At 44.5% G+C, this 22,908-nt stretch overlaps 1 protein-coding gene across 1 annotated transcript in view; it reads right to left on the reverse strand.

Annotated features, from left to right (window-relative positions):
* Window positions 1-1,345: 1,345 nt before the first annotated feature.
* Tec (tec protein tyrosine kinase) overlaps window positions 1,346-22,908 on the reverse strand; it is a 105,138-nt gene continuing 83,575 nt past the window's right edge. The window contains exons 10-19 of the mRNA XM_057771684.1: window positions 17,827-17,881; window positions 15,675-15,754; window positions 14,062-14,195; window positions 10,722-10,796; window positions 9,378-9,549; window positions 8,778-8,994; window positions 5,971-6,035; window positions 3,235-3,353; window positions 2,995-3,152; window positions 1,346-1,932 (exon numbers count right to left, since the gene is read on the reverse strand). Of these exons, the coding sequence (XP_057627667.1) occupies window positions 1,849-1,932; window positions 2,995-3,152; window positions 3,235-3,353; window positions 5,971-6,035; window positions 8,778-8,994; window positions 9,378-9,549; window positions 10,722-10,796; window positions 14,062-14,195; window positions 15,675-15,754; window positions 17,827-17,881 (1,159 nt within the window). The 3' untranslated portion in view covers window positions 1,346-1,848. The remainder of the gene's footprint in view (window positions 1,933-2,994; window positions 3,153-3,234; window positions 3,354-5,970; window positions 6,036-8,777; window positions 8,995-9,377; window positions 9,550-10,721; window positions 10,797-14,061; window positions 14,196-15,674; window positions 15,755-17,826; window positions 17,882-22,908) is intronic.

The raw sequence follows: 22,908 nt of genomic DNA on the forward strand, positions 1-22,908 counted from the left end.
TCAGCTCCACCGATTTCCCCTCACAGCTCATCCAGGTGAAGGGAGAACATGGCCGTGTGTGTGTGTGTGTGTGTGTGTGTGCTCATGTGTGCGCGCGTGCGTGTTCATGTGTGTGCGCGCGCTCATGTGTGTGCGTGTTCATGTGTGTGTTCACGTGTGTGTGTGTGTGGTGGGCAGCCGTAGAAAGGTGGACCCACACATGACCAGCTCCTTGAAGGAGGTACAAACCAGTTAAAAGGTGTATATGGCGTTCTGATGAGGAGAGGTAGAAGGAAGGCGGCAGATTATGACAAGAATATTTTGCTTTCCTTCATTATAAACGGCACAACCTTCAGTTCAGAAAGAACCCTGAACAGAGAGGTGCCCCTCTGAAGTCAGAGGGAAGAGGGTTCTCAGGGAAGCCAGTTCCTGACTGTGTGTTCACCAAATGCTCCACCTTGGGAGACATCACAGTGGCTCCCAGGGGACATTGACTAGTGAAGGAACAATCCCTATCTTCCTCAGCTTCGGGGACTCACAGATACCAAGAACAGTGTGCTCAATAGTAAATGGTTCCTACTGGTGGCAGCTTGGTTGGTTTATTTTCCCTGAGGCTCATGGGGGAAAAAAGGAAACTGTGAGTGAGAAACCCACTCAAAAAAGCTTGACAGTGGGGTCCAATACAAGGCTGGGATGGACAGTCTCACTAACCCAGGGACCCAAGTCCAACCAGGCTTTTTGAAAACCATACGACAGCTCAGAATATCTCCCTAGTTCCCTTGGCAGCACCCTGGATCACCACAGGTGAGCAACTCTGGGGACGTGCTTGTGATGGGTACCACTTTGTTATAACACCTCTGGTCCAGAGTCCAGCGCCTCAATCAGAGCATCCACAATGCCCTAGGACCATTCTTAAGACTTTCGAGGTAACTAATCCTGCTATTAAAAGTTCCCCCAACTCTAACCCGTTCTGGCCACCATGGCCAGGATCAAATAGCTCATCAAAGTCCATGTCAAGCGGGGCTGACATGTGTACTTGTGTGAGTCTACCTGTGAATCAAGCATCTAACAAATGAAGGACCCAGGCACTTCTTCTCTTCAGAAAGCACTATTTGAACCCTCGGGGAGACAGAATTGACAGTTGTTAGAATTAGGACTAGACATTCTCAAATCCTAGGAACTTCAATTAAAGGCCCATCTCTATAAGTTTGATGATAGCCTAGTCTACATAGTGAGACCCTGTCCTAAAAATCAACAACAAAAATTTCAATTAAAGAGGCAAACTCATGTTTCTTATAAATATATAACTTTATATTTTATATGTATTTACAATATGTACAGTATACAGATTTTTAAACGTAATAATAAGAACAGGTTCAGAAAGAGATGTTTTCAAAAGAGATGCTACTTATTTAGGTGGGTTCCTGTTTGGCCCAGGTTTACGTAGAAGCCAAAGAGCATGGAAGAGTTGCTGGGACGTGGCTTCCCCCTCTGGAACACCTTGGCTTTCTACAAGCACCAGCTAACACAGCCCTATGTTCATCTCTAAGATGGGCAAACCCTGAGCCCGGGGCTCAGTGCCTGGTCCACTGTTGGCATGGCAAACCCTAAGGCCAGGGCTCAGTGCCTGGTGCATGGTTGGCACTCAAGCTCTTGGAGGAATGAACGAAGTGAGATCTTCAAGTCACCAGTTCTAAGACACCATCTCCGCCGCCTACAAAGCAGCCATAGAGCTCGGGCTGGACCAGAAGCAAAGGCTTTGGAGTCCCCACATTGTACGCAGAACCATCTGTGCTCCCAGGTGCCAACTGAATTATGTTCCCACCGCACACTATTTCTTCCTCTTGCCTTGGAAATCGGAGCCACCGTTTATCTTCCAAAAGTTTCTTCACATTCAACTAGTTCATCTATCGTACGTAGCAAATCTTCAAATGAAGGCCTTCCCTCTGGCTTCTACAAAGAGTCCAGGAGAAGCTGTGAGTCTCAGAATCCATTCCCAAGAAAACTCTCCCTGCTCAAATCCCACGGAACACCACATAGGCAAGACTCAGGGATTGGGGAAACACAGGCTGGCCCTTCTATGCCCCAACTATCCCCATGGCTGCTAGATCCCTGCTGTCATTGTACCTGCTCAGGGACCTATTAGAGCTCCACAGTGCCTAAGAAATCTTACTCATCTGGAAAGCCCTCTGCGACCTGCCCCTCGGCCATCACCTTGTCACCTAACCTCATTTCCTACAGAAAGCCTCACGCTGGCTCTTTGTTAAATCAACCTAAGCTCCACCCTCGGGTACACACACCATGTTTACAACCAAATCCTCGCCTTTGTTCATGTTGCTCTCTCTGGTACCGCTTCCTGCCCAATCAGCCTCTGCCCACCCCAAACAGTGCACGTGGGAGGCATCACAACAAGTGACAGGGAGCCTCAGCTCTGGTGCCCCATGGGGTTCTGACGCTCTGTGGGCAACTGGTCCTGGGCAAGCATCACGGTACCCTATCAAATGGTCGCAGTCCAAGCATCTATCTCTCAAAGGGTTACTCTGAAAACTCCATACACAATATATGTGAACGCCTGTCTTCCAAGGGTGTCTCTGGTGTTTAATCTCTTCATGGAGGCGACATTTCAATGCTTCCAGAGATTAAGATGCCCGGAGACACTGAGATCAAAGAAGAACCCTTCTCTAGAAAGAGTGTTGCTTCAAATCCACGGCTGCTGCACAGGGGGGCGGGGGGAGCAACTTCTCCAGGCTTTCCCAAGACCCTGTCTGTGGAGGGGCTCCCACCTGGGAGTGAGACATCAGCCTGAGTATACTAGGCTAACTCTTCGCCTTCTCCATTTCTTCAGATTCTTTTCAATACTTAGAATGGAGACAAAGATTTGACTTCCTGTTGGAGTCTGAATTCCCTGTGTAGCAGGTGCGGCCTCACTAGTCTGTGAGAACAGGACCGTCCCCACCCACTGGGCCAACTGCTGGATGCTTTACAGATCACAAGACAACACAAAGAAGTAGATACCTCCTGCCAACACCTCAGCATCACCTCATACAAATATTTGGATGCCAACTTTGGCCGGTGGAGTCGGTGGCCTCGAGTAACCATGGTTACCACTTCGTAATTGGTGTTCTTCTCGAAGGGCATCCTGCCTTCTGTGAATACTTCCCACATTAGAACACCTACAGAATGATAAGGTTACTCAATGATGTGTCCGCTTCCTCCTCAGAGGGGAAGAGAGGAAGCACACATCATGGACCTTACCAAACGACCAGACGTCTGACTTGCTGCTAAATCGGCTGTAATTAAACACTTCCGGGGGACACCACTTGACGGGAAACTTGGCACCGGAGGAACTTGTGTACTGGTCGTCCAGAACATACCTAGGGTGGGACACACCGTGGGTCACACCTTTGCATGTCAGATGTGGGCTTTCATTTCCCCCTTACACAGACAAAACCAGCTGGCAACTGAAGTCTACCGCGCACCTGGCTGAAGCGAAACACTCAGTTCACAGCCTTGCCCTGCGGTGTCTACCTCCTGAGCCTATGCTAGGTCACGAGAGGAGAACCTTACAACCCTAGTGTGCACATCTTTGTTGTTCTGCTTTTCGTCTTTCTTTTTTTATGAGGCAACAGAGGCAGAATATCAGACGACTGTTGCAAACTTTTGGGTCTGTGATCTTGTTCTCTGAACAAACTTTCACCCAGAGGCCCTGTGCGCAAAAGATCTAAAGCAGAGTTGCTGAAAGGAAGTGGTAATGAGAGGCTAGAGACCCCCCCCCCCTCGCCTGAGCCCCGCAGCTCCAGAGTGCGATCTAAAACTACAGCACGTGAAAACAGCAGAGGCGAAAAGGATAAAAAGAGGGTAAATCTATTTATAAACCATAGCACCATCCATCCACACACAGCCTCAATGTCTTATTCCTTTTCTGTGGGAGCATACATAGGTCCATCTAGAAAGAAACACGGAAACTGTAACACTGACCACTCCCTGGGACAGCCCTTGATAGTGGATGACTGTGAGGGATTGGGAGCGCATTATATATTTATATAAAGTCAGTTCTAAAGCTGCCGCCCGTGTGAGAAGGTTCAACCGAGTACACAAACTTCCTCTTTTGGGTGGTACAGAGAAAGATGGTATCAGGCAGACGACACCACTTTGGGCTGGATCAAATACGTGTCAGTCGGGTGAGTGTGAATTTAATGCATAAAGAGTAGTTTTACAAGGACTGGTATAAAAGTACCAACTTTCTGACAGTCAGATATAGGAAGAGTGACTATAAGAAAGCGGAGGGCCATCTGTCAGGAGCTAATGGTCTTTCCACACAGCATGTAGAGAGGACTGGGTAACAGGCCTTCGAGACTCGGAAGCTGCCAGGGACAATGTTCTGGGCTCCCTAGGCCACATTTTCTTGGGAGTAGGTCTTGGCAGCAGAGGACCCAAGAGTTCGCTGCCTTCGTAACTGTTCTCAGATCTGCGTCTGGACCACTGCATGGGCCCTCTTCTGGCTCCCTAGGCAGGTGAGCGTAGTCCCAGACCTCAGGTGCTACCGGTCTCGCTTCTTCTATTTTGTGTCTATTTCCTGTGGTGTCCGCTCAATGTTCCCGTAGGAGAAAAGTCTTTCTGGTCGGTCACCAGATCGCCAGTGGCTACATCCACCCTCCAATCCCAAGTTATCAGTTTCAGAGAAGATAGCAGAGTTTTGCTGAGAAAGATCACATGATACAGAGAGGATTTCAGATTCTGCAGAACACACAGTCACTGTGACAGCTTAAGGTTTTGCTTCTTCAATATAAAAGTGGTCACCGACGGCCATCAACAATTGGTCAAGTCAGTGTGTCTTGATAACGCTACTTTTTGGACAATGACTCAAACATCAGATAATTTTCAGGTGTCCTCATATACTTTCAGATTCTTTTCACTATTTTTTTTTTAAAGAAAAGCCCACCATTGACTCACAGGATAGACAGAAAGACACAGACTGGACGGACAGGCCACCATTTGCTGGCCAACCCCTGGCTCTGTCACAGTCATGCACTCCAGGTCTGTGTATCTCCTTCCTCTGGCCTTTAAGCTGCATGTGGGCAGACCCTTCAGCCTAGTCTCCACTGCAGTCCACAGAGTTAGACTTCTCACAGGGCATGCACCTGCCTTAGATCCATAACTCAATAGAGAGAGGACACACAAAACACTTCTTACGAAGCAATATTAAAGTTACAAAAATTAAGAGATTAAAAAATGTTAACGTGGCTATACTGAGTACTGGATCACCAAACACATTCCAGAAGATTCTAAGAATCAGCCAGAGAGAGAGAGAGAGAGAGAGAGAGAGAGAGAGAGAGAGAGAGAGAGAGAGATTGAATAGGCTCTAGTACCATCTAGTGGAGAGAATGACTAGCAGTACAATATAGAGTTAGTCTCATTAACCTTGGGACAATTGAAGAGATTTCCCTTTTGTTTTATTGCTGCAAGTTATTCCCATGTTCACTTTTAAAGGCATGGACTCATGTAGTCCAGGCTAGCCTCAAATCTACTATATAGCCCAGAGTGATTTTGCAATCCTGATTCTCCGGCCTCTGCCTCCAAGTACTGGATTCTAAGCGAGGACCACTACAGCCAGAGCCCCAGCTTTTGTTTCAGTTCTAGAGTAGGGGAAGTTTGTAGGGGTACGGGTGCTTACGGAGAACAGAGGACAACCTTGGGTAGCATGGCCAGGAACACGGTCCGCCTACTTTCAGACAGGTTCTCTCAATGGCTTAGAGTTCAGCAATCAATCTAGTGTAGCTAGCCAGAGAGCCCTGGGATCCTCTCAGTTCTGGGATTACAAGCATGAGCTACCACTCCCAGGATTTTTTTCATGGGTTCTGATCAGACTCAGGTTCTCATGTTTAGGGTGCAAGCAGTTTACCCATCGAGCTATCTCCCAAGACCTTCCCATGTTTATCAATTATTCAAAATAATGCAACCAGCACTGAAGCACACAGCACTCAGCCATACCTGGCCATTCCAAAGTCAGAGACTTTCACAACTCCAGCTTCATTCACCAGACAATTTCTGGCAGCCTGGAAAACAACATTATGTTACATTTATTAGAAAGCCCTGCAATAAAGGGGAAACAGAAGTCCGATTTCTAGTAAATATAACAAAGTCAACATCAGAAAGATGTAAATGTGTTGAGGGGTATTAGTTTAAGGTGTGTTACATCTGTTTATGCTGTGGGATATTTGTTTAATGATAGAAAGATGTATTGGATTCTCTTCTGTTGCATTTGTTTAACTCTGTGAAGCTGAGTTACTTTGCCTGTCTAAAGCACCTGATTGGTCTACCAAACAGGTGAATGGCCAATAGCAAGGCAGGAGAGAGAAATAGGCAGGGCTGGCTGGCAGAGAGGATAAATAGAAGGGGAAATCTAGGGAACAGAGAAAAGAGCAAGAAAAGAAGGATGCCAGGGGCCAGCCACCCAGTCACACAGCCAACTACAGAGTAAGAAGGAAATAAAGATATATAGAATAAAGAAAGGTAAAAAGCCCAGGGGCAAAACATAGTTAAAGAGAAATGGGATAAGTTAAGTTAGAAAAGCTGGCGAGAAACAAGCCAGCGAGGGCCAGACATGAGTAAGAATAAGTTCTCATGCATTCATTCCAGAGCTGGGTGGCAGAAAAAGAAGGAACCGACTACAACCAAAGCCATAAATGTGTCCAAATAAATTGTTCACATCCCAATGACGGTACCTCCAACGTGAATCTGAAACAACCTGGAGATATAAAGATTAGAAATGCCACAAGGTATCACAATGTACATTTAACATCATCCTTAACGAGAACCCATGGACCTGCCAACCCTCCCCACTGACCAGGCGTATTCTTAGTAGACTGTGATTTTTCTCACCGACAGCGACAGCACGCCTTGAAGTCTGTAATCTAGATTAAAGGTGAATTATCTCCAGGCGACAGCAGAAACACACAGTCATCAAAGTGACAGGCCATCGGAGAGCCTCCACCTCGACAGTCAACAGAAAGGCTACTGTGTACACAGGGTTTGCTTTATCATGTATTAGGTTTCTAATATATGAAGATGTAATGAACTCAGCTGGTAAAACATAAACAAGTGTTTCTTGTTTTTTGCTCTATTATTCAAAGTTCTGTGATTCAGTAAACTAATTTGGTGGGATGGCACAGTACTCCTCAGAAGCAAGGATGATATTTTTAACGCCACAACCCAAGAGATGAGGAGTAGTTTTCTCCCTGCTTCTTGAGACGCTTATTCTTTTCTGTGTGGCAGCTCCCCTTACACCAGCTTCCTCCTTCTGAGCACGTTAAGAGCCTCTGCCTGAATTATCTGCACTGTCCCACCAGGACAGCTACAGCACTGTCACTCGCAAGCCCGTGAAATTACTTTCCTCAAGGGACGGGCAAAGCAGACTTTTCCTTTAAAGTGTGGTAAAAAACCTGCCAGAGTTTAATATCAATATCACAGGCCTGAAAGGCATCAAAATTCGTTTTCAAGAAAATAAATTTTACATAGACAAGTGCAAGAGTCATGAAGGTGTTCAGGCTGTATCTGTTTTGTAAAAACAAGGACGATGCTTCATTTGTGAGTTTCAATATGACAACTAGCCTTTGTCACAGCTACACACACTCATCAAAACTAACGACATATGTCACGTCTGTTTACAAAACCCTTTGCCTCAATTATAGGTTATAATAGTGTAATGACAAAACAATGATGTGTAAACTGCAAATCCAATTCACAGAATGCATACGGTACTAGCCCCTAATACACCTTGGAGACTAAGACTTCCGTTGCCAAATCCTTCATTCTTTACTCTGCTTTAAGTCTAGAGGATAACATAGCAGTTAGAGCACTGATCCTGGAGACAAACTCTCTGGGTTCAAATTCTGCCTCCACCATTTCCCTGACTGCTGAAGATAGTTTAACCAATTTCACTCATTTCCTTTGTCTGTAAGATGGAAATAGGAGTAACATTCCAATGACGTACGAGTTTGTGTCTGGATGGTATGAAAGCTATGCCTGTGTGAGGTGATGTTGAAACAGAACGCCTTGCTCCTGCTCTGAAAAAAATGGACCCAGACTCCATCACAAGGAAGCTAAAACTAAAGCGGGGAGGGGCAATGCAAACGCTCTCGGTTCTGATGGAAGAACTCAAGGAGATGGGCTGTGCTACTTCATTCTGAAAACGGTGGGAGAGAAGAAAGGAGGGGAAAGGAGGGAACCGAGAAGTGCGTCCACCACAGTCACGTAGAACAGGGGTTTTGTTTTCCTAGTATTTTCAGAAACAATGAAAAGTCCTGGAATTCCCTCATTGTTCACAGATAAAGGACGTGAGCTCGGGATTTCTCCGGTAGTTTCTGTTCACAGAGTGTGAGGTGGGACAGAGCCTGAGAGCTGGTCAGAAGGTCAGTGCTAAGCCTAACTTCCCCATTTCTCACAATGGGCAAGCCATGTTCACTTCTCCAAAGCCAACATCCTTATCTATAACACAATGACAAGGAATAAATCTGCTATGACTACCTATCTCCTGGGAATCTTCCCCAGAGCTCAAATAATTAATTCACAGAAACCTGCCTGAAGATATTAGTCTGTAAGTTATTAGATTTAATAAAGGTCTTTTCCTTGTAAACTATCAAGCGATTGAAATTTACCCAGTTTTAAATGGTTGAAATTTTGCTAAGGACAAAAGCAAGGGACTAACGCAACACAGCTCACTGGCTAAGGCAGTGTGACAAAGAATTCAGCCAGTGAGTGGGACGTCGAGGGGAGTGGGAGGCAGGGGGCGCGGTTACCAGGTCTCTGTGGATGAAACTGTTTCTCTCCAGGTACTCCATCCCTTCGCACACGTCCTGGCACATGCTCAGCAGCATATCTCTGCTGAAATGGCCTTGTCTCTGTCGGAGGAAGTTCAGAAGGCAGCCCCGTTCCATGAACTCGGTGACAATGTAGATTGGTTTCTGCTGGGTGCATACGCCATAGAGCTGAACCAGCTTGGGGTGCGTTAGCTTCCTGGGAACGAGGACAGACATATAGACAGTTACCACAGGAAAAGAAACCAGCAAGCGTATGTGCTGGGTGGGGCCAATTGTTCATACAAAAGGGGGGACCTGGTAGAAGCTAGAAACTTACACCATGGGGACTAGAGAGATGGCTCAGTGGTTAAGAGCACTGGTTACTCTTCCAGAGGCCCTGAGTTCAAGTCCCAGCACCCACATGATGGCTAATAATCATCTATAACACCAGGTGGATCTGATGCCCACTCTGGCCTCTGCAGACACTGCACACATACAATACACAGGCATACATGCAGGCAAAACGCTCGTACACATAAAAGTAATAATAATAATAATATGATATTAATAATAATAAGATAATAGTAGAAAGAAACTTACATCATGACTTTAGCTTCTTCTATAAAATCCTCCTCGCACATGGCACCTTCCCGAATAGCTTTGATGGCTACTTTGTACTGGGCTCGCCACTTGCCAAGCCTCACCACTCCAAACAGTCCACTCCCCAGCTCCCTCATAAAGGTCAGCTCGGATGGGTTGATCTCCCACTTCTCTGTAAGACAGACGAGAGAAGGAGACCTTTAAGAAGAAGAGCAGTGTAAGTCTGTGGGGAAAAGAGATGTTCTAAGCAAGACCAATGCCACAGTCCTGGACAATACAGTAGTAATGACCAGAAGACAGAGCAGCCAGGGAGAACCATGACAGCAACAGTCTTAGCAGTGACATACTTAGCTTTTACCCACGGAAAGTTTTATATATATATATATATATATATATATATATATATATATATATATATATATGTTGACAAAAACAGAAAATCTAATTTTACTATAAAGTATAATCATCTAAAAGCCCATTGTATCAAGGTAATACAAACAGTTATATAACCTGCACCCAGAGAATCCTTGGCTAAAACCACAGGTTCCTCGCGTGGGCTTACAGGGTGACTTGAGCAGGGTTAAAGCCTGGTGTCTCTGCCTTTGCCTGTCTCATTTACACACACATGTGCGAGGAGCACCTGTCTAAATCCTAGAGACTGCAAATGTACCTTCTCCCCTTCATGGATGGGGACGCAAAGGCAAGAGGAACTGAGGCATCTTACAGATTTTACAACATCCTATCTGGATGCCCAAAAGACACTCAAGGTCTCCAGGAGTTGTCTGAAATCTACAGTCTACCTCTGACTCCAGGAATAGCAGGGCCTTCCAGGGCAGACTGCCCATCAAGTCCAGGTACAGTCAGTTATTCCCGATGGCAAGGCTGCACCCTGGAGCAGGAGCAACCAGCCAGCTCCTGAGAACCAGCTTGTCCCCGTAAGCAATAAAGACTTCTTGAGACTACCTTGTGGAACCAGATTTGAGATAATTATCAACCAGACCACACTTGACTGCTCTCTGCCCTGACCCAGTTCTTTCTCTGTTACAGCCTTGAATGTGAGTACCAAGAAGACACCTTCAGTTCCTCTTCCCAATACACAGTGTCAAACCTCCTCTCTGCTTTTCACAACCCCTCATCTTTGGCTGACATTGTGAGACAGGTTGTCAAGCCTAGGCTGTTGGGGCCGCCAGGGCCTGGACATTCGCTCTAGAATTGTGGTTATAGCCACCACTTCCCTGGGTGGTAGTGGTGGGGTTTTAATTCTACACATCTACAGAATTATAATTGTAAAGATGGATTCTTTCCAAGAGAAACTTGCCAATGCAACTACAAAATGATAGTTACCATAGCTGAAGCCTGCCGTGGTTGGTGCATTCTTCCCCTTCGTACTAACTGGATACCGCAGCCTGGTGACAAGCCCTGAAACGTGAAGAAACTATTGCAGGTGAATTTTATCTCACCCAAGCGACTTAGTCCAACGCTAAACAAGACGCGCGTAGGAAAAACTCATTCACTTGTTATTGAAACCTCCTCTTCACGTACACATGGCACCACAGAGCATGCGTTCAGCCATGCCACACATTTCCTTTCAAATGCAGTGTTTATCTGGTGCAAGGCTAGCTCCCTCTCTCCTCTAACACTGCAAAGGATATTAAAAAATTGCCAGCGCTTATTATCAGGGACTTCATAATCTTTTCCAATATGAGAGCTGAACTATGGAAGATTATTTTATTAGTCTGCTAAAAATTAAAGTGAGTCACCTGCTATACCTCAGTGTTTGTGACAGCAGCATGGAAATCACGCGGTGGGGCGCTAGCAGTGAGGACTGTCAACCACTGGAAACCAGAGAGGAAAGTCAACCCTTTCTGCCATTTAGAGCCCCAGAGGAGAAACCAGAGGTCCTCTCCCAGGAATGCAGTTCCCATACGCGGCACACCTCATCATAATTTAAAACCATATGTGTATCTGCATTGATGACCATCGCATGTCTGCCATGCTCTCCTCAAAGGCTGGGTTGCTTTCTTTTATGAAGTAGGCACTAAATCCATGTCAGTTAAGTAAATTATAGTAGTGGTAAAAACAAAACAAAACATATAAGAGCACAAAAGTAGAAAAAGAAATATAATAAAACAAGAGAATAACAGAACAAAGTTATAAAAAAAATTTGGAAGGAGAAAACTGATAAGAATTAGTTCTTCAAGTTGATTTTGTGGTTTGTTTGTTCACTAGTCGGTTTTGTTTTATTTTGTTGGTTTTTCAAGACAGGGTTCTCCAGTTGCCTCCAATTTAGAGATTCTTTCAGCCTCTGCCTGCCAAGTGCTGGGATTAAAGGCATATGCCACCACGCCTGTCTTAATTGCTCAAGTATTGGACATGGAATTACAGAACGACCTAACACCCACTTGTAGATAAGCACCTCAAAAAAACAGAACTCTGTTTCCATGCAAACACATAAATCCAACTATCAAGTCATTGTTAGTCATGACATTCAAGATGTGGAAACAACCCAAATGTCCACACAATGGGCTGTAATCTGTCAATAAAAGGCAGTAGACACCTTCTCTGGCAGCCTGACTGTTTTGGGATTTCAACTTCCTCGGGATTTCCTTCCTGGGACAGGTCAGACTTGAGCAGAACCCACAAAGCAATCTCTAAGAATATGTTCAGTCAATGCATCATAGAAGAAAACAAAACACACAAAGAAAAACAAAGAACCCTGGGATTCACAGTGTCCAGAATCCCCAGCAGCCCCCTTTCCCCTAGCCATCACGTCTGGAGCGTGTGTTTCCACAAGCAGACAAAGCAGAAATTTTGTCAAGGTAGATGTGTTAAGATAGTTTTCAAGACTGGGAGTTAGAGGGCCAATTGTCTACCTTGCCATTTAGCAATATTACACTCACATTGGAAGTAATTTAAGAATTAAACACAGACTTATAACTGGGCTGGGAACCTAACAATTGTGCAAATATTATGCAAGGTTCTGCATAATAATTCATACAGCATACTGGACAATTCCCATATGTCAGGCCTTGATCATTTTTTGCCTTTTTTGATTATTTCAAAAAGGAATACACAAAAGAACATGGACAAATGTAAAAATGTTACAACGCACCAAAACAAAACCAAAAACACCTGTCACAGTATAAATGTATGAGTCTGTTTCTATGAACTGTTCAAAACAGGCAAATCTACTAAGACAGAAAGTGGGTTAGTGGTTGCCTGGGGCTGGGCTGGAGAAGGCTGGGCATAGGTGGCTGCTAATGGGTACAAGATCTCTCTGGGGGATGATGACAGTGTTCAAAACATTAGATTACATTGATGTGATTGATGGCACACTGTAAATATTCTAAAAGCCATTGAACCCTGTATTTTAAATGTATGGATGCCGTGGTGTGTAAATTATTTACTTCTCAGTAATTCTTTCTGTCATCTGATAAATAGTAAATGACCTCACAAAACAGCAGCACTTTGTGAAGAGGGCCTCTGATTAATTCGCAAGTCAGATTACACAGGTAGAATACGGCAGCTGGCTACTGGACACCCTACTTGTTTGTCCCTTTAAAGTAAAAACTGCTGGAAACCCACTGTGGGCACCTTATTTTCCACTGTGTAACACAGACTCAAGCTGTTGAAACAAACCTGAGTGCCATAATCCCCGATCTTCTGCAGCCTTCAGTGGTTCAGTTTACAGTTTCTCAATGTTAGCAAGGTGTCAAAGCAACATGCGTTCCGAGAAAAGCATCCTTTTGGAACCTAGATCTTTTCTGAGGACAGTGAATTTTGTTTGCTCCTGGACTAGTATTGGAAGACAGCAGACCTTGCAGCTGTGTAGCTGTAATAAACTTCACTCCCAGCTAATCATGTGACCATGACGTACTCTACGGAACGCCACTTAGGATGTTCAGTAGATTAGCTGTACTAAATATACTTTCTACTTAGGGTATTTTCATCACAACATAATCCCACTATATGTTGAGAGCTATCTACATTCTGATCCTTGGAAAGGTTCCACATAAAGAGAAACCCAGGCTCATCTGAAAGCTTCTATGACCACGCTACACACATCTTCGACATTTATTTGTTGAGATGAGGAACTTCCTTTTGTAAGCCAGACTGGCCTTGAACTCTCTGACTCAAGTGAACCTCCAACCTCAGCCTCCTAGGTTGCTCTTTTTTGTTTTTGTTTGTTTTTGTATTTTTTGCTTTTAGAGACAGGGTTGCTCGGTAGCTTTGGAGCCTGTCCTGGAAACTAGCTCTTGTAGACCAGGCTAGCCTTGAACTCACAGAAATCCGCCTGCCTCTGCCTTCCCACTGCTGGGATTAAAAGTGTGCACCACCACCGCCTGGCTCCTAGGTTGCTCTTAACGGAGGCAAATCTAGGAATTTTCATTTAGTGCCAAGGCTGTAGGGTGTGAATGTCCACATACATTAAAGACACTCATTCCTGTGATGGAAAAAAGTATTTCTATGAAAACTGATACAATTTCTGATTTCTCTTTGGATCTAGAAGAATCTTAATATGCAATATTTTTACATCAATCATACTTGACACCTACCTTCTGAAGAATTCATCACCGTAGCTGACAACGTGGTCACTAATGCTTGTGGGTCTTCAGCACTCACTCACTTAAGAATTCATCACAGTGTCTGATCACGTGATCGCCAATGCACACAGCTCACTCACCTGCTGCGTTGTGCTTATGATACTCAATGATCTCAGGGATTGACCCAAACGCATGCTTTTCCGCGAGGTAATACTTCTTTGGAGATGTTGCTGTTTCCTTTATGTGATAATGTCTGAAACCTGATGAACCTTCCCTATTAAAAAGACAAAACAAAATGCTGTATTGTACCAGGTTGCAATACTGAAATGTCACTCGCAGATGCTCTCAGCAGGGCAACCTCACTAGGATCTCTTCCTACTTGCTCCTTCTCTTCCCGACACAAATAGGAGTTTTCCCATGCTCTTAGCTTGTCAAAGTCTTGAAAGTGATGATAATAATAATAATAATAATGTCAGACGCTTGCATGGGAATGAAAGAAGAACATTTACCATCTCCAGTCAGCAGCAGTAGAATTTTAATTTATTGTTGGCTTCTGCCCACAGAGACACAGACCTGCAATGCCTAGAACACCCTCCCTTGCAAAGGGAATGGACCAGACTTAAGAATATCTACACTCTACTGTGGATCTCGCTCTAGAATATAGATCATCTCTAGTCATCTCATGCTTTAAATTCGGGATGATTCATAATTGCTCTTGGGTTAAAAGCCTGGGTTCCTTGGCCCTTATGTGATCCGGAGTCTGCTTTCACATCTCGGGTGCCTCTCCCTCCCTTGTCCCGGCTATCTCTGTCATTCCACATCCATTACAGACATTCCCTATGCTTCCCTGACCTCACCATGGCTTCTCTCGCTGCTCTGTCCCTTCTCCCAGGTTTTTCCTGTCTTTCTGTAAGGTCTCAGCTTAGATGTCACTTAAGAATAATTGAAATGTGTCTTGGCAATATAACATTCTAACCGTTCCCTTCCTTATTTTCATGGTACCATGGCTGCCTATAGGCCTGTCTACGGCCCTCAATAAACTAGTAAAGCCTACTCTACTCAATGTAGATTCTTTTGTGCGTAGCTCAGAGCATAGTAGATATCCAATGAATGTTACTATATCTCCCAAAGTTATTCTCAACAAACATACACAGATATGAGAAACTACAGGGAAATTTTCTGAAGAAAAAACAAAAAAACATAAGTACAAAATATAGCCATATTTTAGAAATGAAGATTAGATTTTTTTCTTCCTAATGTTGAAATGGAACATCTTACTTTGAAACTTAGGAACACATTCAAGCAACATACGGAGTTCATATAAAAACTCTGAATTAAAAGAAAAATATGGGGCTTAAGTAGATAGTTCAGCAGATAAAATGCCTGCTATGAAAGTATAAGGTCATGAGTTCGGATCCCCAGCATGCCTATAAAAGCTAGATGTGCTAGCATATGCCGGTAACTGCGGTGTTGGCACAGAACTGAGGGCTGGAGAGAGACTGACTGATTCCAAGAGCTCGCTAGCCAGCTAATCTAGCCAGTTGGTGAGCTAGTCAGAAAATAGAATAAAATAAATAAGATAGGTAGAGACACCAGTGAGGGAAATGCCTGCAAGTCCATTTCTAGTCTCCACGTGTACAATAGACACCCCTGCACCCACACATTCATAACACACACATGTCATACACCCACATACTCCACACATAAAACGAATAAGACAGCAACCACTTAAAACTAGAGCAATACTACTTACCCCCCAAACTTTGTGTACAGGGACACTGTGTACAAGCCTGGTTGACTGGAGTCTCTCACCATAAAGCCACCCTCTTTATCCTAAAATCCAAATTAAGACATTCCTTTTTAAAATTCCAGTTAGTAAGGATGTGGCAAAGATTCAAGAGCTTAATCTTATCGTTTTATTATCATCCTCTGTGTAGCAAATCTGCTGTCAACAAGAGCAACCTAACAATAGAGCCTCTTGAGTCTGTCCGCCCACATGACTTTCTGCCTCACACTCCGGGGTTCGGAGATGACAGAGGCACACTCACTGTGTCCCAACTACAGCTTCTCATGCAGACTGAAGTGGGACCTGAAGCTAGCGTGCCTTAGGGCCTTGGCAGAGCCACCAGGCCGGTACCACTATGCGGTAAGCCCTGGGCTTGTGAAAACAATCACTGAGACTCTCTTTCTGGGTTCCCAATTCATAGCGTTCTGCTGCGTGGTGTTTTCAGCTCTTCTCAGTATCAGTTCCTATCCACACAGCCCTTCTCCTGCAAATACCTCACGCTTTATAAGAATGTGTTAACCCTGGATTCCCCGGAAGCTCAGTGTCAAGTATCACAATACAGGAAAGATGAGTAACTTCAGCAGAGACTCAAACATGCCAGCCAGGTTGAGTGAGTAATGATTAAATTCTCATCTGATTCCCAGTTGAAGGGCAAGAAATGGAAGCTACACATTTTAAAGACTTCTCTACCAATGGCACCATATCTTTAGTTTTCACATTGTTTTAAGATGAACAATGAGTTTCATAGTTGAAAAATAACTTTTGTTCTTATTCATAAGAAAGACGGTGGAATTAAGTAAGGCCCCACAAGCCTATCTGATAATAATTAAAGACAGCAATCATGATCACTTCATTGGTTAAAAAAATTAACAAGAGCCACCATTTTGAAACCCGATTCTTTTTAAATGTGTCCTCATATACAAATGTATTTAATACTCAGACAGTCATCTGAATAAGAATCTTGTTTTTCTTCTTTTATCTTACAGATAAGGAAAGGGGACACAAAAAGACGAGACAGCTTTCCCTAGGTCGCCTGGTAGTCAGTAGCAAACTGGAATCTGAAGGCCAGGCTGCCTACTCGGCACCCCCTCTAGCTATCTCGGGGTGTGTGGTCTCTGGGAAGCCAGTCAGGATCCTGGGGAGTGGGGATGAGCCCTGACATATAAACTATACTCAGTACTCAGCAAAGCCTTGGTGTTGACACCCAGAAGAGGCCTTGAGCTCTCACTAAGTAAAACAACTAGACCATAAATGTGGGAGCTGTGAACCTTGGCTTCTTTCCTACTTTACAGACTGAAAACAATGACTAAAACCATCCCAGAGAGTCAGCTCTCTCAGCTCAGTGTATGCATTGTCTTCTCCTCTAATTTCACTTTAAGGTGGGAGAAATTCATTGCGACTATTACAATAGGGGGTTACAGGTTATTAATTTACAAAATAAGTCACAGAATATTAATGTAAACTATTCTAAAACAAATGATTTCAAGCAAAAAAAAGAAAATACATTGAAGTATTCAAGTCAAAGCAGCAAATGATAAATCAGTAAGGAAAGGCGCTCGTTCACAGTGCAGATCTCAAGGTGTTCCGCTGCACTCTGCTGCGCTCCAGAGAGCCGAGTCCTAAGCTTCAGAATGCGAGCGCACTTTGGCATAAGGGTTCACACAGGACATTAGATTAAAGTGAAGTCATCAAGGTGGCTCTAGGTCAGTATGACTGGTACCATTACCTAAAGAGAAGATGTAGACAAGAGACAGAAGTACGTGCATGGAGGAAGACAAAAATATGGGGAGAAGAGCCATATCCAAGGCAAGGAGAGGGACATAGGCCCTCCCCCACGGCCCCCAGAAGCAAGCTATCCTACTGACCATGACTTTGGATTGTAAGTCTCCAAAATTATAAAGTGATGAACTTCTGACATTTGAGCCACTCAGTTTGTGGCTCTTCGTTACAGCACACTAACGCTCCAATCCCCTCTTTTAAGGGATGCAACAAATACAGCTTGCATTTAGATCACAGCCCCTTCAGGCTTTAGGAATAAGTTTATGGAGCCACTCATGAAGGATTCAGTAAAATCAATCGATGCTGAAATGCAACGTAAAAAATGAAGGCAAGCACTTACTTCCGTCCTGAGGAGCTGCTCGGCTTTGCTTCTGTTGGTATTTCTGCAATACCATCTGATCAGAAAGAGATCTTCATCAGATTTCAAAAATTATATTTTATTCTTGGTCTTATTAACAAGTTAATGCAGCTTATCAATAACAAATGTAATAAACACAACCACAATAAAACAGCATTCACATTCTCAACAGCAATAACATGTTTTCATGCATATGTCTCCAGACCTTTCCTACCCACATTCTCAGGAAGACATCCCACATCGGTTAAATGAAATCAAAGGCTACTTGTTTGGCATAACCTGGATTTGTCACAGGACAGCTTTGCAAATCAATACTAGCCCTATGCATTGAGGCATGGAGGTACCAGACAGATTTCATCAGCTCTTGTCATTCAACATAACAAATCATTCCCAATGACCACATGCATAGCAGGAAGGAATTTTACTCCAATGATTAATACATGCAGAAAATGCCACTTTACATTACTGTCTTTAATTCAAACTAAGTCATATTCCGTCTCCATCTCATCAGCTTGGCAGATCATCAGATCACTGTGGTACCCGTTCACTGAATTTCATGGAGATCTCAAGTTTCAAGAAGGACCAACACTACAGAACAGCCACCGAGGTGTTCCAGACTTTCTGATGTTCAGCACATCTAGACCCCTGTGGTCACCTAGTCACTTTGGTTCTGTGCTTTGTCTAAGCACCCACCCTACCTCCCCACCTGGTCCATACCCTGAGGCTCTGCAGATCTGCCCCTTCTGGGCCTTTGGGAAAACTCCCTCTGTGTATTGCTGGTTCCTTCCTCTCCCCAGAGACAGTCTAGCCTTTGAGTTCCCCAGGATCATCCCTCCATTGACTATAAGCAAATGGGCCCCAAAGAGTTTGAATAAGAGTCTTCTCTGGCCTTCAATTTTAAATTTGTTGGACTGTCAAATACCTACAACTTAAAAGTCCCCAGGGCCTCTTTGGGCATCTGAATTCCCACTGCAGTCTCAGCCTATTCATATAAGGCCCTGGTGTGTAGCACTTTTCTGAGATGAAAATGTTCCATCCTGCAGGAAGCTCCTTTACACAGAAGGTAAACAAGTCTAAATAGCTTCATGAAGTTCCTGAAACGGACCAGTTTCACTAGCCCCGGCCTCCCCAAGAATAAACAGTAAAAACTGCTGCGAGTCCTCCTCAGACAAAACAAGCAGCAAAGAAGACTGTCAGATAATTTGCTCAATTGCCTGGAAAAATCTGGAAACAGCCAGGCTGACTGGAAGAGATCAATAGAGTCACCTGGAACGGACACTTTTCAACCTGCTGAGATGTCTGTACACTGTACAGTGTGCTCCAGGTTCCCAACTCTTGTGAGCTTCCACCCATGCTGGGGTGGGCCTTGGTGATGCAGCGGTCTTTGAGTCATCCCTGTTCCTGTAAGCAACCCTTCACCCGTACTCCTGCAAGTAACAGCAATAAAACTCACTGGTTCACCAAGTTGGACTTTGGTCTGTTATTAACTGAGGAGGTGTGTGTGTGTGTGTGTGTTGCTTCTCCTCAGGAAAACTCTGTCACTCAACAGGCCTCTGGTCCCAGACACACTGGAGGAGAAAATACAAAGGCTCACTCTAATTGAGAAAAGCAAAATCACAACAAGTAAAACAGGACAAGAAGATGTCCATCATCATCTGAACGTTTTTAGAAAGCAGCTGTATGCCCAGTGGAGTTGCCGTACACTGCACTGATGTCAGAGCCCACAATGCTGAACCAGGCCTGGGGATGAACAGTGTGTCCATCACACTTCATAAAAATGAGGCCATGTTTAACCGAACTGCCATTGTGAACAGTCCATTCCATCATGATCCATCCATTTCTTAATGCAATTGAAATACAGTGATAAATTAGAAGAGATTCTTTCTGTCTCTGAAGCTTTTCTATTGGTATAAGAAATATTTATCAAGCCGGGCGGTGGTGGCGCACGCCTTTAATCCCAGCACTCGGGAGGCAGAGGCAGGCGGATCTCTGGGAGTTTGAGGCCAGCCTGGTCTACAAGAGCTAGTTCCGGGACAGGCACCAAGGCTACAGAGAGACCCTGTCTCGAAAAACCAAAAAAAAAAAAAAAAAAAAGAAAAAAAAAAGAAATATCAGACATCCAAAACTCTCATAAAAGCTACTCAAGAAAAGGTAGCACTATGAACTAGCACGTTGCTTGAGGTTTAAAATTTTGATTTGTCAACAAAACAGAAGATCCAATTTCACATCTTCCAAGTGAGGGCAAGAGAAGGAGGGTTCAGGTACAGAGAACAGGGAGAGCTGCCCTGTGCCTTTAAAATGATAACCAAAGGGGCCCCTTCCTCACAGTATGAATTCCAGACCCTGGGAAAGGATGCAGAGAACTAGAGAGTTAAGGACTCTGCTAAAAGAAGCAGCTCCTTGCAACTGGTTCAAATGAGCTGTTTTCTCAGCATCTGCAGTTTCCAGCAGAGATCTTTCCATCCTGGGGACATGCCACAGTTTCTTCCCACGGTGTGGGCCAAGGCCTGTGTGTTAGTAGCTTGGAGACCAGAGTGGCACTCCTGGGCGGCTGTGGAACCTTTCGTCATTAGGGCCTTAGGAGACACCTCTGAAGGGAACCAGAGCACCCCTGAGCCTTCCTCTTGGCTTCCCGGTTATGATGCAAGCAGGTTTGTTCTGGGGTATGCTCCCGTCGTGATTTCTTTTCTCACAACAGTGCTAAGCCAGTAGTATCAATATGTCATGGAGCAGAAACTCCAAAACTGCGAGCCAAATAAACATGTTCTCGTCAGGAGGTATTTTCTTACAGTGATGTGCAGCTAAATAAGATACAAACCCAGACCCTGCAGGGTCTAGTGAGTAGTAAATAGATGAATTAACTGTTGATAGCTATTTTGTAGCAGCTCTTCTGAGTCTTTCTCGATCTGTCTCATTTCCCTGTCCCCAGGCAGGAAGAAAAAAACCACTGACGAATTCATTCTGTCAAGAGGAGCACACATGGGAAGAATGTGAAGGAGCCTGCAGGGCATAAGGAGACAGCGATGCCAGGGCACATACCTCCCCATAAGGTATGGCGATGACTCATTAGAGTTTAATACCTTTTGCTGAAGGAAAGATGCATTTGGAAATGATGCCCAAGATTTATGGGCGATTTGTCATCCTTTTCTCAGGCATCAAATACTCCAGAATGAGTTAGATTTTCACATTGGCTAGCTACCACACAACATTCCAGAAGAATGGAACCTTAACGGCAGTGTCTGAAGGAGAGGGAAGAGGAGGGGCTTGAGAACACCCTGTCTTCTGCAACCTACGTAGTTCTGTCAAACTACAACAAGTTTCTTGGGGAGGATGAGTAAGAGTAACACAAGCAAAAAAGACATAAAGAGAAAACACAAGCAACCAACCATGTGTACGTCTTTGTCTTCTCTCTGTTCCGTTCCTGCCTCCTCCACCCATTCAGAACTGTTCCTACAAATTCTGTTCCTGCCATCTCATTTTGGCTACCTTATTCTTTTAACATCGTTCATCAGGAACACCTCCCTCTGAACATCCTAATGAGATCCTCCCCTTTTTTCCTTATGGGAACCTTTAGACGGTTCTGAGCCTTTAAAATCCAAACTGTTTGGCAGAGTCTAAGGTCAAACTAGGTTACTGACAGTGCTGGTAGTCCTGGGTCTGACCAGGGACAGCAGTGGCCTGGAATTCCTGGTTAGCCCCAAAAAACAGAAAAACAGGTGATTCAATGTCTATGAGGCCATGGAAGATACGTTAGTAATGGGCTGTGCTAACACACCCCCCCCACAAAAAAAAAAAAAAACCACAGAACATAGGGAGGAGAGAAGCAGGAGAAGGAGACTCTGCCTGCCTACTTTGAGGACAGTCTTTAGCCTCACCACCTGGCATAATGCCAAGCTGGAATCCTTGTCCCTGGCACGGAATGCTGAGTGGGCTCCCACACCGGAGTCGTGGAGAGGAGAAAGATTCTTCACAGAGATTAAATTTCCAAGTGACAATGCAACCAAAACACCCGCGTCCCAGTTACAAAGCACAGGGCTAAGACCCTTCTGTGCGATCCGTGAGTCACAAGGGAGCTTCAGAGTTACATCAGGGTTATTTGGCTTCCATGAACGGAATTATCCGTTCGTTCTTGGTCCCATCATTTCAAATCAGTGCAAGTTTGAGCCTTTGGCCATCTTCTCTGTTTCTAAGGATTTTTATTATATTTTCCTAAGATATATTTAAGAGCCAACCCACCATATTTTACACAATCATCTATCACAATAAGGAGCCCTCAGAGGAGCACACAGTCAGGCAACTGTCACTGAGGAACCCTCACAGAGCGCACTTAAAAGACCTAACCCACTCTGACCCTGGTAGCCCATATAATCTACTGCCCACCCAACCCCCCAGGCCACAAGAAGCAGGCAACCGTTCTAGAGCACTATGCTATAAACCTGTACCGCATATCACTGCACAAACGGTATGGACACCACAGCACAATGGTAAGCATTCATGTATCCACATGTACAGAAGAATATTAGACGACAGGAGTGCTCCAGCTCCATCACAGCCCCAGGGGGAGATTGTCAGGCACACAGTATGTTTTGGTAATTTTACATCATCTATATTTCCACTTCTACTGTCACTTTAAGGGATGATGTTGAGACCTTTAGACCCGGTTGGTCTTCTTCCAGATTTTGAGGTATGCTCATGCGGTCACAGTGAGATGGCAGAGCAACAGCTTGTTGCTTTAAGGAAGTGAATGTCTATTCACATCCTACCTCAGGAGGACCACAAAGGGATTGACATCCATGGGTCATGCATTAAAATCTGGCCACGCACTGCCCATGGGCACAGAAAGTACAGCTTTTCTGTGAAGTGGTCAGACAGCATGCATCAGGAGACGCAACAAAGTTCACACATGCATACTTTCCAGGATGTGGACTTTTGAGAGATGATTGAAGACAGTGAAGAGAGGCTTCCACAATTATTTTACTATTGCATGGATACCTGAAATAACCCAATAACTTCCAGATAGTAAAACAAACATGTTAGCCAGGCGGTGGTGGCGCACGCCTTTAA

This window comes from Chionomys nivalis, chromosome 6, assembly GCF_950005125.1.
Source record: "Chionomys nivalis chromosome 6, mChiNiv1.1, whole genome shotgun sequence".
Classification (NCBI taxonomy): domain Eukaryota; kingdom Metazoa; phylum Chordata; class Mammalia; order Rodentia; family Cricetidae; genus Chionomys; species Chionomys nivalis.